General features: G+C 36.5%; 1 protein-coding gene across 9 annotated transcripts in view; it reads right to left on the bottom strand.

Annotated features, from left to right (window-relative positions):
• Positions 1-12,784, bottom strand: part of PAM (peptidylglycine alpha-amidating monooxygenase) — a 116,749-nt gene that overhangs the window by 57,939 nt on the left and 46,026 nt on the right. For all 9 annotated transcript variants that reach the window (XM_049647674.1, XM_049647675.1, XM_049647676.1 and 6 more), the window contains exons 5-9: positions 10,009-10,057; positions 8,557-8,624; positions 7,362-7,442; positions 6,998-7,074; positions 6,563-6,666 (exon numbers count right to left, since the gene is read on the bottom strand). In XM_049647674.1, coding sequence (XP_049503631.1) covers positions 6,563-6,666; positions 6,998-7,074; positions 7,362-7,442; positions 8,557-8,624; positions 10,009-10,057 — 379 coding nt within the window. The remainder of the gene's footprint in view (positions 1-6,562; positions 6,667-6,997; positions 7,075-7,361; positions 7,443-8,556; positions 8,625-10,008; positions 10,058-12,784) is intronic.

The raw sequence follows: 12,784 nt of genomic DNA, 5'->3' as shown, positions 1-12,784 counted from the left end.
CCATCATGAGACTTTCATTTCCAAGGTAGTTTGCGCAGATGAATGTTTCCTTTTTGGTGTTCTGACAATTTTTAGCAAGCCTCTGCTAATAAAAAACAAGCTATGAAGTGGACTATTTGCTCTACAAAAATACGTCAGTGGTGATTTTTCCAGCAATGTCATGTGGCACTCTCTTCCTCTCCACAGCAACAGAATGACATCAGCAAGGGAAGGAAACATTTTTTTTTTCAAAACAGGGATGTAGTTTCTGTAAGGTCTGAAAATGTAAAGCCCCTGAGAGACCAGAGGAATGAATCCCTGCCATGGGAAGCACTTTTCATGCTTTAAAAGTCATTTGGCTTCTCATTCTCTGAATCTGATACCTGTCAGTGTAATTGCTTCTCCCGTGAAATATAAGCAAATGGTGAGGTGCAATCCCAAACAAACACCTGTTCACTACACAGATCTTCATGTGTCAAAACACCATTCCTAAGAATTCCATTTTAACATTGCTGGAGTTGGTCAGAAAACTGCGCTATAAAAGAAATGGCTGGTGTCAAAGTAATAAAACCAGAACCTCTCACCATATTATCTACCCTTCCCCTGTTCAAAAGGAAGTAAAATATATAGATCAAGGGACAGAGATGAGGGAGAAGAAATTCAAGATGTGGCTCTAGTTTAGGAGACCTTGAATCATCATGCAGAGAGGGAAAGCAAAATAATCATGTATGCTTCTCCAATTAGTGAAAGTAAAATCTTAATAAATTTATATAGTAATAAATGAAACTTGCAACCAATCCATGGACAGATCCTCCCATATTTTACCTGTACGGGAACATCATGCCCATGTTCATCTCTAAACACACGCCTGTGAGATAGCATAATCTGCTCACCAATATAGTTTTTTTAAGATACCGATTTTATGATACAAAATTGAGCTGGTCAAATAACTTAAGAATCTTTGCTGTCATACAGAAAATTTCATTAAAGAGCTAAAGAGAAAGAAAAGAGTCATACTTTATTCCTTTCCATCCATAACTGAACTTGTAGTTGAGGTAACTCTGAGTTCCTATCTGACAGGGAAACTATCACTTCTTAAATGGGTTAGGACTCAAGACACCCTTAATATCAGCAAACCAATTTGCCTATTTTATTCCACATCCTTCTTTCTTCCACTCAACAGTAATAAAAAAATATGACGTTAAATCAAACTGCTTTTGGTTAAACATCAACTCTTGATTCTGGCTCAGGTCATGATCTCCAGGTTTGTAAAATCGAGCCCCGTGTCGGCTCTGTGCTACAGCACGGAGCCTGCTTGGGATTCTCTCTCTCCCTCTCTCTGCCCCTCCCCTGCTCACATGCAAATGAGTGTGCATGCTCCCCCCCAAAAATAAATAAATAAACTTAAAAAAAAATCAAACTGCTTTCTGTATTCCTAAGGGAGAATTCTGACACATCTACCCTTATTTTCCATAAAGAACAACACGTGCAATTCAACTCTGTCAACCTAATGACTATTAACATGAGAAAGTATGTTGGGAGGATGTGTTCACACGTAGGCCCTGGCTCTGTTGAATAGCCCTTTATGCATTTCCTAATGCCAATGTGATTCCCTGAACAATGCCTCCTAGTACCAGCTGTATTCCAAAATTACAGTGGTGCAGGTCTTTCATCAAGCAAAATAAAGTGCTTATGTGATTACTACTTTTTATATCAGCTAGCTCTCAATCTGACAAAGTGTGATGAACCTGAAAATTGTTAAGCCCTCAATAAATATTTGTTGAAGGAAAGAATGAATAATCTATTTTAATAAATGTTTACAACTTGTTATGGCATAACCAGTTACCCCTAATATATCATACTGCTGAGTCAGGTTAATTTTATGAACTTGGTCTAAGGCATTCCAGAAAAATATTTATAGCTATCTATTTATCTATCTACCTATTTATCATCTATGTTCTGTGAAGGTTTTAGTAAAATATATTATTTCATATAAACATATGTAATAGAGGTTTAAGAAAGTACAAAATATTCTCAAATGTCCCATTTTAAAGAAACCCAAATCTTGTTGTACACTGTGACTCTGATACTCCTTCCATTGATCATGGCCTCAGCCCTAATCCCATTAAAAAAAAAAAAGAATGATGGGAAATACTAATTTTGGAAAGAAATATGAACACTTTAAAGAACTTCATTTTCATGGGGCGCCTGGGTGGCTCAGTCGGTTAAGCATCCGACTTTGGCTCAGGTCATGATCTCACGGTCCGTGAGTTCGAGCCCCGTGTCGGGCTCTGTGCTGACAGCTCAGAGCCTGGAGCCTGTTTCAGATTCTGTGTCTCCCTCTCTCTGACCCTCCCCCGTTCATGCTCTGTCTCTCTCTGTCTCAAAAATAAATAAACGGGGGCGCCTGGGTGGCTCAGTCGGGTTAAGCGTCCGACTTCAGCTCAGGTCACGATCTCGAGGTCCGTGGGTTAGAGCCCCGCGTCGGGCTCTGGGCTGATGGCTCAGATCCTGGAGCCTGCTTCCGATTCTGTGTCTCCCTCTCTCTCTGTCCCTCCCCCGTTCATGCTCTGTCTCTCTCTGTCTCAAAAATAAATAAAACGTTAAAAAAAATTTTTTTTAAATAAACATTAAAAAAAAACCTTAATTTTCAAAACTTCGGATTGTTTCATAAGGGGTTTCATGGTGCTTTTAAACTTATACATTAAGGAGTTATTGATCATATACCTTTATCTTTGCATATAATACACTTTAAAATGTTGATTACAGTATTGTATTTGATATCTATGAATATCCATCAGACATTCTCATATGTACATGAAATAACTGGTTCCAAATGAAAAATACGACCAAGAAAAATGACCAAATAGGTAAATATTATCTACCAATTCTCAAGAGTCAATTTAAAAATTTAGCATATAAACTTTCTGGGAAATTAACTGACTTAATTAGCTTAATTAACTGACTTAATAAAATTCTTTTTTGGTTTGTTTAAACTTGACTAAATGTTAGAAACGAATTTAGAGAAGTCTCATATTGAATATAAAATAGGTACTGCAGTCAGCCACAAAATACTGCTTTTACATAAATTAGGTAGTACTATGTTGCCAGTATATACATCGGTGCAACTTTGTCTAAGACATGTTCATATTTACTATTTAAAAAGAAATTTAATATATCTAGGTTAAAAAATATTACCATTAAGTAAATTAATACGTCTTATTTTAAATCCATCAATTTTTTTTAAGCTTATTTATTCATTTTGAGAGACACAGAGAAAGCAAGCCAGGGAGGGGCAGAGAGAGAGAATCCCAAGCAGGCTGTGCACTGTCAGCGCAGAGCCCAATGCGGGGTGTGAACCCACAAAATGCGAGATCATGACCTGGGCCAAAACCAAGAGTCAGATGCTCAGCTGACTAAGCCACCCAGATGCCCCCAAATCCCCTTGTTTTTTCGAAAATGTTTATTTATTTTAAGAGAGAGAAAGAGAAAGCACGGAGGGGCAGAGAGAGGGAGAGAGAGAATCCCAAGCAGGCTCCATGCCATAAGCAAAAAAGCCTGACATGGGGCTTGATCCTAGGAACCGTGAGGTCATGACCTGAGCTGAAATTGAGTCGGACGCTTAACTGACTGAGTCACCCAGGCACCCCCCCCCCCCCCCCAAATCCACCATTTTTTAATGGTTGTATTTTCTGTTGAGTCCCTGCTATGAAAATATCAGTCCCTATTTTTAAAAAGTGCTTTTTAAAAGCCTTTTAACTATCATTGTTCCACTCAGGCAAAATTTTCTCCAGTCCTAAGATTTTTAGCTTACTACAAACTTAAGCTCAGATTGGGTGGAAGAATACTCAGCTGAAAATCCTGGTAGGTCACTGATAGAATTTCCCCGTAAAACCTAATTTCCAGGTGGCTGCAGAAGAAGAAAGTTAAACATTTGATGCAGGTGGTTCTTCCAGGACATGGAGGGACATCTCCTAGCCCCATATGACCTGCAGGTAAGTGGGCTTGCATCTTAGTAGGCTTCCTGCTCATGGCTCACACCTGTGCCCAGAGGGAGTGCATGTTCATATATGTGGGTTGGGAGTTAGGCAGGAAGGGAGAAAAGGGAGAGGAACTTTACAGAGTATCATTTAACAGATTCATAAAATACTGGTTTTCTTTTTTTACTTTTTACATTCTCAACTGTAATTCTATACTACCCTATGGAAGTAGTATCCATTATTTTACAAAATGAATGCATTGATGCTATAAACTTTCTAAAACTAAAATGCATATTAGTGCTATAGGAATACCATGTGTTGTTATGAGAATTATTATTCATATTCAAATTTTATTCAAGCCTGTCTTATCAGTTTATCATTTCACTGGGAAAAATTGCTTTCTTAATATAAATTAAATATCCCGAATATGGGCTCATCCCATAACTTAATTTCCTGTAATTTCCCTCTATTATCATTTATATTTCAAAATGGCATTCCCTTTAGCCCACATGGGATGTACAGTCATTTTAGGGTATTATTTTATTATTTATTTACTTATTTATTTAGACAGAGAGAAAGTGTGTGTGCACGTGCAAGAGAGAGAGATCTCAAGCAGGCTCAACGCCCAGCATGGAGCCTGATGCAGTGCTCAATCCTATGACCGTGAGATCATGACCTGAGCTGAAATCAAGAATTAGACTCTCAACCGACTGAGCAACCCAGGTGCCCCAAGCAAAATGCATATTTTTAAAAAAACTAGAATTATTTGGAATTAGTTCTGAACTCCGAAAAATGAAAGAGCCTTCCTGAGATTACTTTGGCCTCTCATTTTGGCACTATTAACAAGTTACTAATTTTTATGTTGGATACTGCCTCACAGAGGACACTCAAAGGATATAATTTGGTCAAAGTTATAAGTCCTTCCAAATTGCTAAGGGGGCTCTCAGCAAAAATTTCTACCTATTCCACACTTGAACTTGTACACTAATACACAGAATGTGTTGAAAGGGATTTTTTTCTTACTTTGTTTACCTATTTCAAAGGTTAATAAAATCACCAATGGTACTTAAGTAAAGCTGTGGAGGTCTACGCTAACAGAGTGGAAAATAGCTGATCAATACCCTGTGACTCCTATTACTTCACGTGAGAAGTAAATGTCTAATTCTTTCCTTCACATCTAATTTTGTCTACTTTGTCAAGCCTTTTTTTACTTACCATTCATGAGACTCAGTAATTTTGCTGTTTTCCTCAAGACTCCCAAACTTAAAAAATTTATTCAAAAGCAAAACTCTTAGAAACTTCTTGTTTAATATAACAATAATTTTTTTGTTTGTTCTATCTTTAGCCTTAAAATTGATGTTTATTAATATAAAAATCATCTTAGAGAGAAATAAAAAATCCTATTCCACTGTCTCAAACGCCTTTTTTTCCTTTTACTTGCTTCAGCATCTTTTCCCTTTCCCCTGACAACCAATAGCTGGTGTTGTCATTGTAAGAATCATCATTAGTACATCTAGTGCATATTTTCAGGTGCCTACTTTCTATAAATTCTCTTTGATCAAAGACAAGTAGTTTAAAATTCCAGCTTCCAGGTGGCATCAGTAAATATTTTATAACCTAGTTTAACATGGAAAGAAGGCTCCTTGGTTCTTTTCTGGCAAAAACAAAACAAAAGAAAACAAAACAACAAAAAACTATGATAAGGGCCTTTATCTTTCATTTTTAATTTAGGCAAACCTTTTTTGAAAGAGTTTATAGTGCTTTGAAAATTTTACTTAGTGTTATAAAAAATATACTTCTTTCAAAGAGGCTCAGTATTTATTTATTTATTTATTTTTTTAAATTTTTTTAACGTTTTTATTTATTTTTGGGACAGAGAGAGACAGAGCATGAACGGGGGAGGGGCAGAGAGAGAGGGAGACACAGAATCGGAAGCAGGCTCCAGGCTCTGAGCCATCAGCCCAGAGCCTGACGCGGGGCTCGAACTCACAGACCGCGAGATCGTGACCTGAGCTGAAGTCGGACGCTTAACCGACGGAGCCACCCAGGCGCCCCGAGGCTCAATATTTAAAAACTGTTTAAAGTCCAATGTTCTCTTTTAGAAAAGTGCTACATATTATTATTCTCATTTGGTTGACTAAACAACTGGAAAACAATGAATACATAGAAGTTTTAACAGGCAGAAAAAAATCACAGTTCTGAGTAATTAATGGACACCACCAAATATGGAAGCTATATATTTACCTAAATTTGAACATAGGGCAAAAGGACACTTGAGAAAGAAATTTCATTTTCCATTATGTTTTTCTTCATTAAATGAGCCTGAGGAAGTAATATACACTCTTGTGACAAGTATAATATATGGAGGTGTGATATGGAAGGCTTTGAATAAAAAGGAGGAAGGCAAGCATAAAAAAATAAGCACATGTTCTGGAGTTTATCCTCATCACTCAGTTCTAAAATGAGAAAAGGCTATATATAATTTATTATAATTGCTCATGATAGGAGAAAGTCTGTGATTCAGCCACAAAGATAAATGTCACTTATAATCATGCCTTGCCCCAATAAAACACTTTTAAATAGTGAAATTTGCAAAACCATACCCAATGTGCGTGGCTTCTGTCCTTCCTTCGCCAGTGAATACACATCTTGCTGCCAATATGTCACCAAAACTAACATCTACTGGGTGTTCCACAGGATAGAAAGCCTGCCAAGAAGATAAACACAATTCATTAATATTACCAATAAACCCCAGAACTGCATGCTTTAATAATGTGAGGCTTGGCACGCCCTGGGTAGAAAGGATGAAGACACACACATGCAGACACACGCTTCATCGTCTGTTTAGAAATGTTAAGAGAAACCATCAAGTTGGAAGTTGTAAAAAACGCAGTTACACACAGCTTAGATACAGAATAATGGTAGATTTAGAGACGCTAGGATTCTAGAGACATTCACAAGGATTCTATGAGGGTTTCTAAAATTATTATCTGCTGATTAACATTTTTTCTCTCAAAATTAAACTAGTTTCTACACACCTGTGGCAGCTGGGGGCTCTGGCGTCCAATCAGTGTCCACTGTCCATTTCTTACTCTATACCCACTCACAACCTTACCTGTAATGAACATAAATTAGAATCATATAATATCATAAAGTATTAGAAAAATAAAAGGCATTATTTGCTTTCCTTTTTCAAAATAAAATCTGAATATTGTCAGAACCCCAAACGCTAGGTATTTTAATGAAAAGATATGAAAAAAATATAGAATTTCAAGGTATTATGCAACAACATCTCTCATAGAAACAGACTTAAGGTCAAATATAATTTACATTGTACATTTATAGCATTAGCAAGCACAATGGTAAATATTTATAATTTAACCTATAGTTTAAAGTTCTTACCTAAATGGTGAGTGTGAACTCTATAGGCAAAGACATGCATTGGATACTTTTTGTAATGGCATGAAATATCCGAATTCACCACTGTTAGAAATGAAAACACAGAAAACAGGTCACTATCCAGCTGGAAAACAACATTATTCTTGTCTAAAAGTATGTATAGGTAGTAGTATGTACAAGATGCTAGGCACAGGGATTTTCCTATAAAGTGGACATGCATTCATGTATTCGGTGGATATTACATGCTTATTATGTGCCAGCCAATTTACTAAGATGACCTCTTACCCTCTTGCAATAACCTCTTGCCCTCACATTTAATTTCCTTCACAAACAAAATGTCTAGGACCAAATCAAGACATACCGTCAGGAAAAACATAGGCTTAATCTGTTACTTTTACCATGAAATTTATGCAGTTGAAAAAGCTTAAAAATTGTTTTTATTTCTTAGAAAATAAGGATTTTTGAAAAATTGCAAACACCTAAGGTAATTAGATTGACAGCTCCTGTTGAGAAGGAACCACTTCATATACATCTCTTTCCCTTCAGTTTAAAACACTGTAGTTATTCAATAAATATGTCTTTGATAATAAGTAAGCAGTAACAATGATACCATACTTGTCATTAGCTTTAAAAGATTCCCAGTAAAAACAAATGAATAATATTTAATAGGGCATTTTCATCAGAAGATCAGATACATTGATAAATAATATTACACTTATTCCAAAAGCTTTTAGTAAGTTTAGGAGAATCAGCTATTATTATCCCCATTTTACAAACAGAGAATTAAGCTCAGTATATCTGAATTCGAAGATTGAGTCAAATCAAGATTTGCTAACTTCTTGATTTTGAACCTGATATTCTCTGTAGCAAGTTTATGTCACAGTATGCTATGAGGTTTGTTTTTGGCATCTAAAGAATGGAAGACTGATTTGTAAAATACTCAGGATTTATTCTTTCATTTACATAACTTACTACCTACCCATGGACCTTAATTCTTAGCATCTCAATAAAAGAATGGATGATAATAAGCTACTGGCTTAGAATAATACAAAAATCTATTTTAAATCTAAGGATGATAATAAGAATTGTTTTAGTTTTCAGAGATATTGGTCATTTCAAAATTTTATTAAAAATATTCTGTAAATGCATTTCTATATATTAAGTAATGAGATCATCGTAAATCTGAAAAAATAATTACCTTTTTCTCCTGGTGGAATAACAGTGTCAACAGACATCATAAGGTACATGCCAGCAATTAATGGCTGTCTGCGGGAAACAATAATATTTATCTTAACTATTTGAAACATCAAAACTATGGCCTTAGAAAAACAAGATATACTTCAGTACACCAGTCTATAAGATTCACATGAAAACTAAAACAAAACAATATGGAAAAAGAGGTAGAATAGATGTTTTTCTTAAAATAACTTAATTTCCTGGGCAAGGAATTAAAAACACATTTTTATGGCATGGTGCACTTGGAAAGCAGTCTCTAAATGGCTCCTGTGATGGTTAATCCTATGTGTTAACTTGGTGAAACAAGTGATAGCCCAGTTGCTTGGTCAAACGTTGGTCTAGATGTAGCTGTGAAGGTATTCTTTAGATGTGACTAACATGTTAATTATCGACTTTGAGTAAATCAGATTACCATTCACCCTGTGGGTAGGTCTCTTAAGAGAAAAGACTGAGGTCCCAGGAAGAGGAAGGAATTCTGCCTCCAGATTGCACTGGAGTCTGCCTCGAGTCTGCATGCTGACTCCTGCCAGAATTTCCAGCCTGCCTTGCAGATCAGACTTGCCAGCCCCCACAATCATGTAAGCCAATTCTCTGAAGTAAATCTGGCTTTCTCTATACGTGTGTGTGTGTGTGTGTGCGTGTGCGCACGCGTGCGTGCACGCATGCATGTGCGTGTGCTTTCTACTGGTTTGATTTCTCTGGAGAATCCTGGCTTATAATAAAGCTCCCAATAGTTAGCTCTCAATATCTTAGCTCTGACACTCATGCCCTTGTGGAATCCTCTTCCCTTAAGCATGGATTGGGCACAGTAACTAGACTTAGGCATTTGTTATTTCTAACAAGCAGAATAAGGCAAATGCAATTTCACTTTTTTTTCCATAGGAGTCAGAGTATAAAGATTTGTGGCAACTCTTTTCTTCACCTATCAGACTTCTATATTATTCAGTAGCTTCTGATATTAGGCTGCAAAAAGGCTATGGTTTCTATCTTACACGCCCTTTCTTGCTTTCTGTTGCTGGGTGTGATGGTAACCAGGTGCCATATTGTGAGCTGTCTTGTTTAGAGCCTACGAGGCAAGAAATGAGGGAGTCCTCCAGCCCACAGCCAGCAAGGAATTGAATCCTGTCAACAGCCATGTGAGTAATCCCGGACGTGGCTCTACCTCAGGGGACCCCTCTCCACCCCTCGCTCCCAATGACTGAAACCCTGGCTGAGCCTTTGATCACAGCCTTTGTATGAGACCACTAGCCACAGCCCCCAGCTAAGCTTGTGCCCAGAATATTTGTTGTTTTGGCCACTAAATTTAGAGTAATTTGTTATACAGCAATAGACAATGAATCCAGTGGATTTCCCACTTTTAAGTTCTCAAAGATCTTAAAGCTGTCACTGAGCTGGGGTAACTGGAAGTACTTACGGCAGGCGGGTGAGGTGCAAGGACACACCAGAACAGTCTTTGTGATTATCTGAAAATACACACACACACACACACACACACACACACACACACACACACAATACACATCTTAAATATGAAAATGTGAAAATCGAATTTCAAACTAATAAATTTTAAACGATTATAACTCAACACTAAAAACACCCAACTATGTTTTATCTCAATGGTGCTTTATAGTTTGCAGAGTACTTTCATATTCATGAATATATTTAATCTCCAATGCATCATGACAACAAAAGTCTGTGGTTTTTTCTTGACACCACAAACTGCTAAGTCAACTGCTTTCCTGCAGATGTTCAAGATACTAGTCAAAGCTTAGAGAAGAAAGTTGTTGCTGCTCTTTATGAATGAGCGACCTCGTTGAAACATCCAGAAAAGTTGATTAACTGGATGGTTTGCTCCACGGTGGCTCCAGACAACTAGTTTCTCTACTTTTAAAAAACTGTAGCAGTCCATACTTTGAGCTTTCAAGATACAGCCATGTTTAGAGTCTGCAATGTTTTTGATACATGAATAGGAATCACTTTGTTTAACTTCTATGCCTTGCCCATTCTTACCTCCTAAATAGAGACCTGATGCTAATTTTCACCCCAACTGCAGTGGAAAGCCTCTGACCATCTCTTTATTTTTGTCAAGGACCCTTTAGAGACCTCTGACAAATCCTTTTCCTTATGCCTTTGCCTTCCTGAAGTAGAAAGAAGGTAAAAACTTAAATGACCCATCCTAATTTTTATCTCTGTTGAACTTGCTGATCTGTCACCACAGAGACCATGAGTAGTAACTCATACTTACTCATTCCTTCTATTTCTGTATATGTTAAATTCTTTTTACTTCACATTTTATTCTAAGTATTTATAACACATTATATCTCAATTTTGAGTTGATTTAATATAAATAACTACTGTGTGTGTGCAAGATTGACAGATTTATACTTGAAATTAAGAAGTGAAGTATGCTAACAAATAACAGCAGATAGAATAGTTTATGAGAATTTCCTTCTTTCAGCTGTAATTCTTATGAGAAAAACAAAGGTAGCTTCATACAGTAATACATAAAAATAGGTAACCTAACTAACAAGATATACATTTTGATTTACTAGATATAAAATTCAGAAAGTATAACAAATCATTATTTAATACTTTGGCCATAAAACACAAAGGAAATTTCTTGATATAGTATTAAGATTGATTTTAACAAAGATAGTGCAGGAATAAATTCAAAGATAAACATTTTATATTTAATCAGGTTTTTTTTTGGTCACTTTACAAAGGGATCTCTATCTAATCTCCTAAATCAAATTCCAATGTGGTGATATTTTCATAATAATATTAGTGAGGTTTTTTTTTTTGTTTTTTTGTTTTTGTTTTTTTTTAAATTTCAAGTGAGTTTTAAAGAGATGGCGAGATGAGGCACCTGGGTGGCTAAGTGGGTAGAGTGTCCAACTCTTTGATTTTGGCTAAGGTCATGATCCCACAGTTTGTGAGATTGAGCCCAGCATCAGGTTCTGTGAAGACAGTACAGAGTCTGCTTGGGATTCTCTCTTGCTCCCTCTCTCTTTTCCCCTTCCCTCCTCTCAAAACAAATAAATAAACATTTAAAGAGATGAGAAAATAATAACAAATAACAACACAGGTTTATCTTAATTTTTGTCCATGCTTTTAAATATAGAAAGGATAATTAAGTATTGTTTTTTAAGGTCCTAAAAAAATTATTTTGGGGGCACCTGGGTGGCTCAGTCAGTTAAGTGTCCGACTTTGGCTCAGCTCATGATCTCACGGTTTGTGAGTTGGCACCCGCATCAGGCTCTCTGCTGTCAGTGAAGAGCCGACTTGGATCCTCTGTCTCCCTCTCTCTCTCCGCCCCTCCCCTCATGCTCTCTCTCTCAAAATTAAAATTAAATTAAACATTACAAAGGACTATTTTTGAGACTAAGGTTTCCTAAATGAACTACATGAGCTATAGTAAATATGCCTAGTCTGTACTACTTTCAATATGATTAGCCAAGGACTTCACCCAGAATTATGTAAACATCTACATGATCAAAAGAGAATGGCTGAAAGTATACCATGCATTCATGCCAAATGATTTCCAAACTCCAGAGACTCACTAATTTAGCTTAGTCAATTTTAGGAAACATTTCTCGTATGTATAAAAAACATCATACCCATCTTATAAGCTTATTTTGAGAGACAATAATCATCCTTTCATTCAGTTAATATTTATTGAGTACTTGCTATATTAATACACTATTCTATACATGGGGGATGTAGTGAAAAATAATATATTCAAGTTTCCCACTCTCGCGGTACTTACGCTCTAATGCAAATGGAGGGATAAGGAAATGAGGTAGGTAGGAGAGATACAGAAAAACAAAACACCGAATATATAAACAAAATAATGTCACAGTAAACTCAACAGGATAATGTGAGAGTGCATAGCAATTTTATCCACTGTGGTCCAGAAAGGATGGCGTGGTCATGGGGCTAGAGATTGTGTAGGCCATGCAGAGTGTGTTAAAAGTTTTATTATTCTCTGTCTGAGAGATGCCACTGGAAGATTTTAAGGAATGAAGTGACAGGATCATATAGGTGTTCACCTAGCACAGTACCTGGCACTTATAGATGACTAATTACTGAATGTTAGGCTTTGTAAATTTTTTTAATTAACAATATACCAGGAGAGAGTTTTTCCCCATATGATGTCCATCCAAACAAAAGGGCCAGTGTGCAATGAGAAT

Source organism: Panthera uncia (genome assembly GCF_023721935.1).
Source record: "Panthera uncia isolate 11264 chromosome A1 unlocalized genomic scaffold, Puncia_PCG_1.0 HiC_scaffold_17, whole genome shotgun sequence".
Lineage (NCBI taxonomy): Eukaryota > Metazoa > Chordata > Mammalia > Carnivora > Felidae > Panthera > Panthera uncia.
This window is presented reverse-complemented; position numbering and strand designations above follow the sequence as displayed.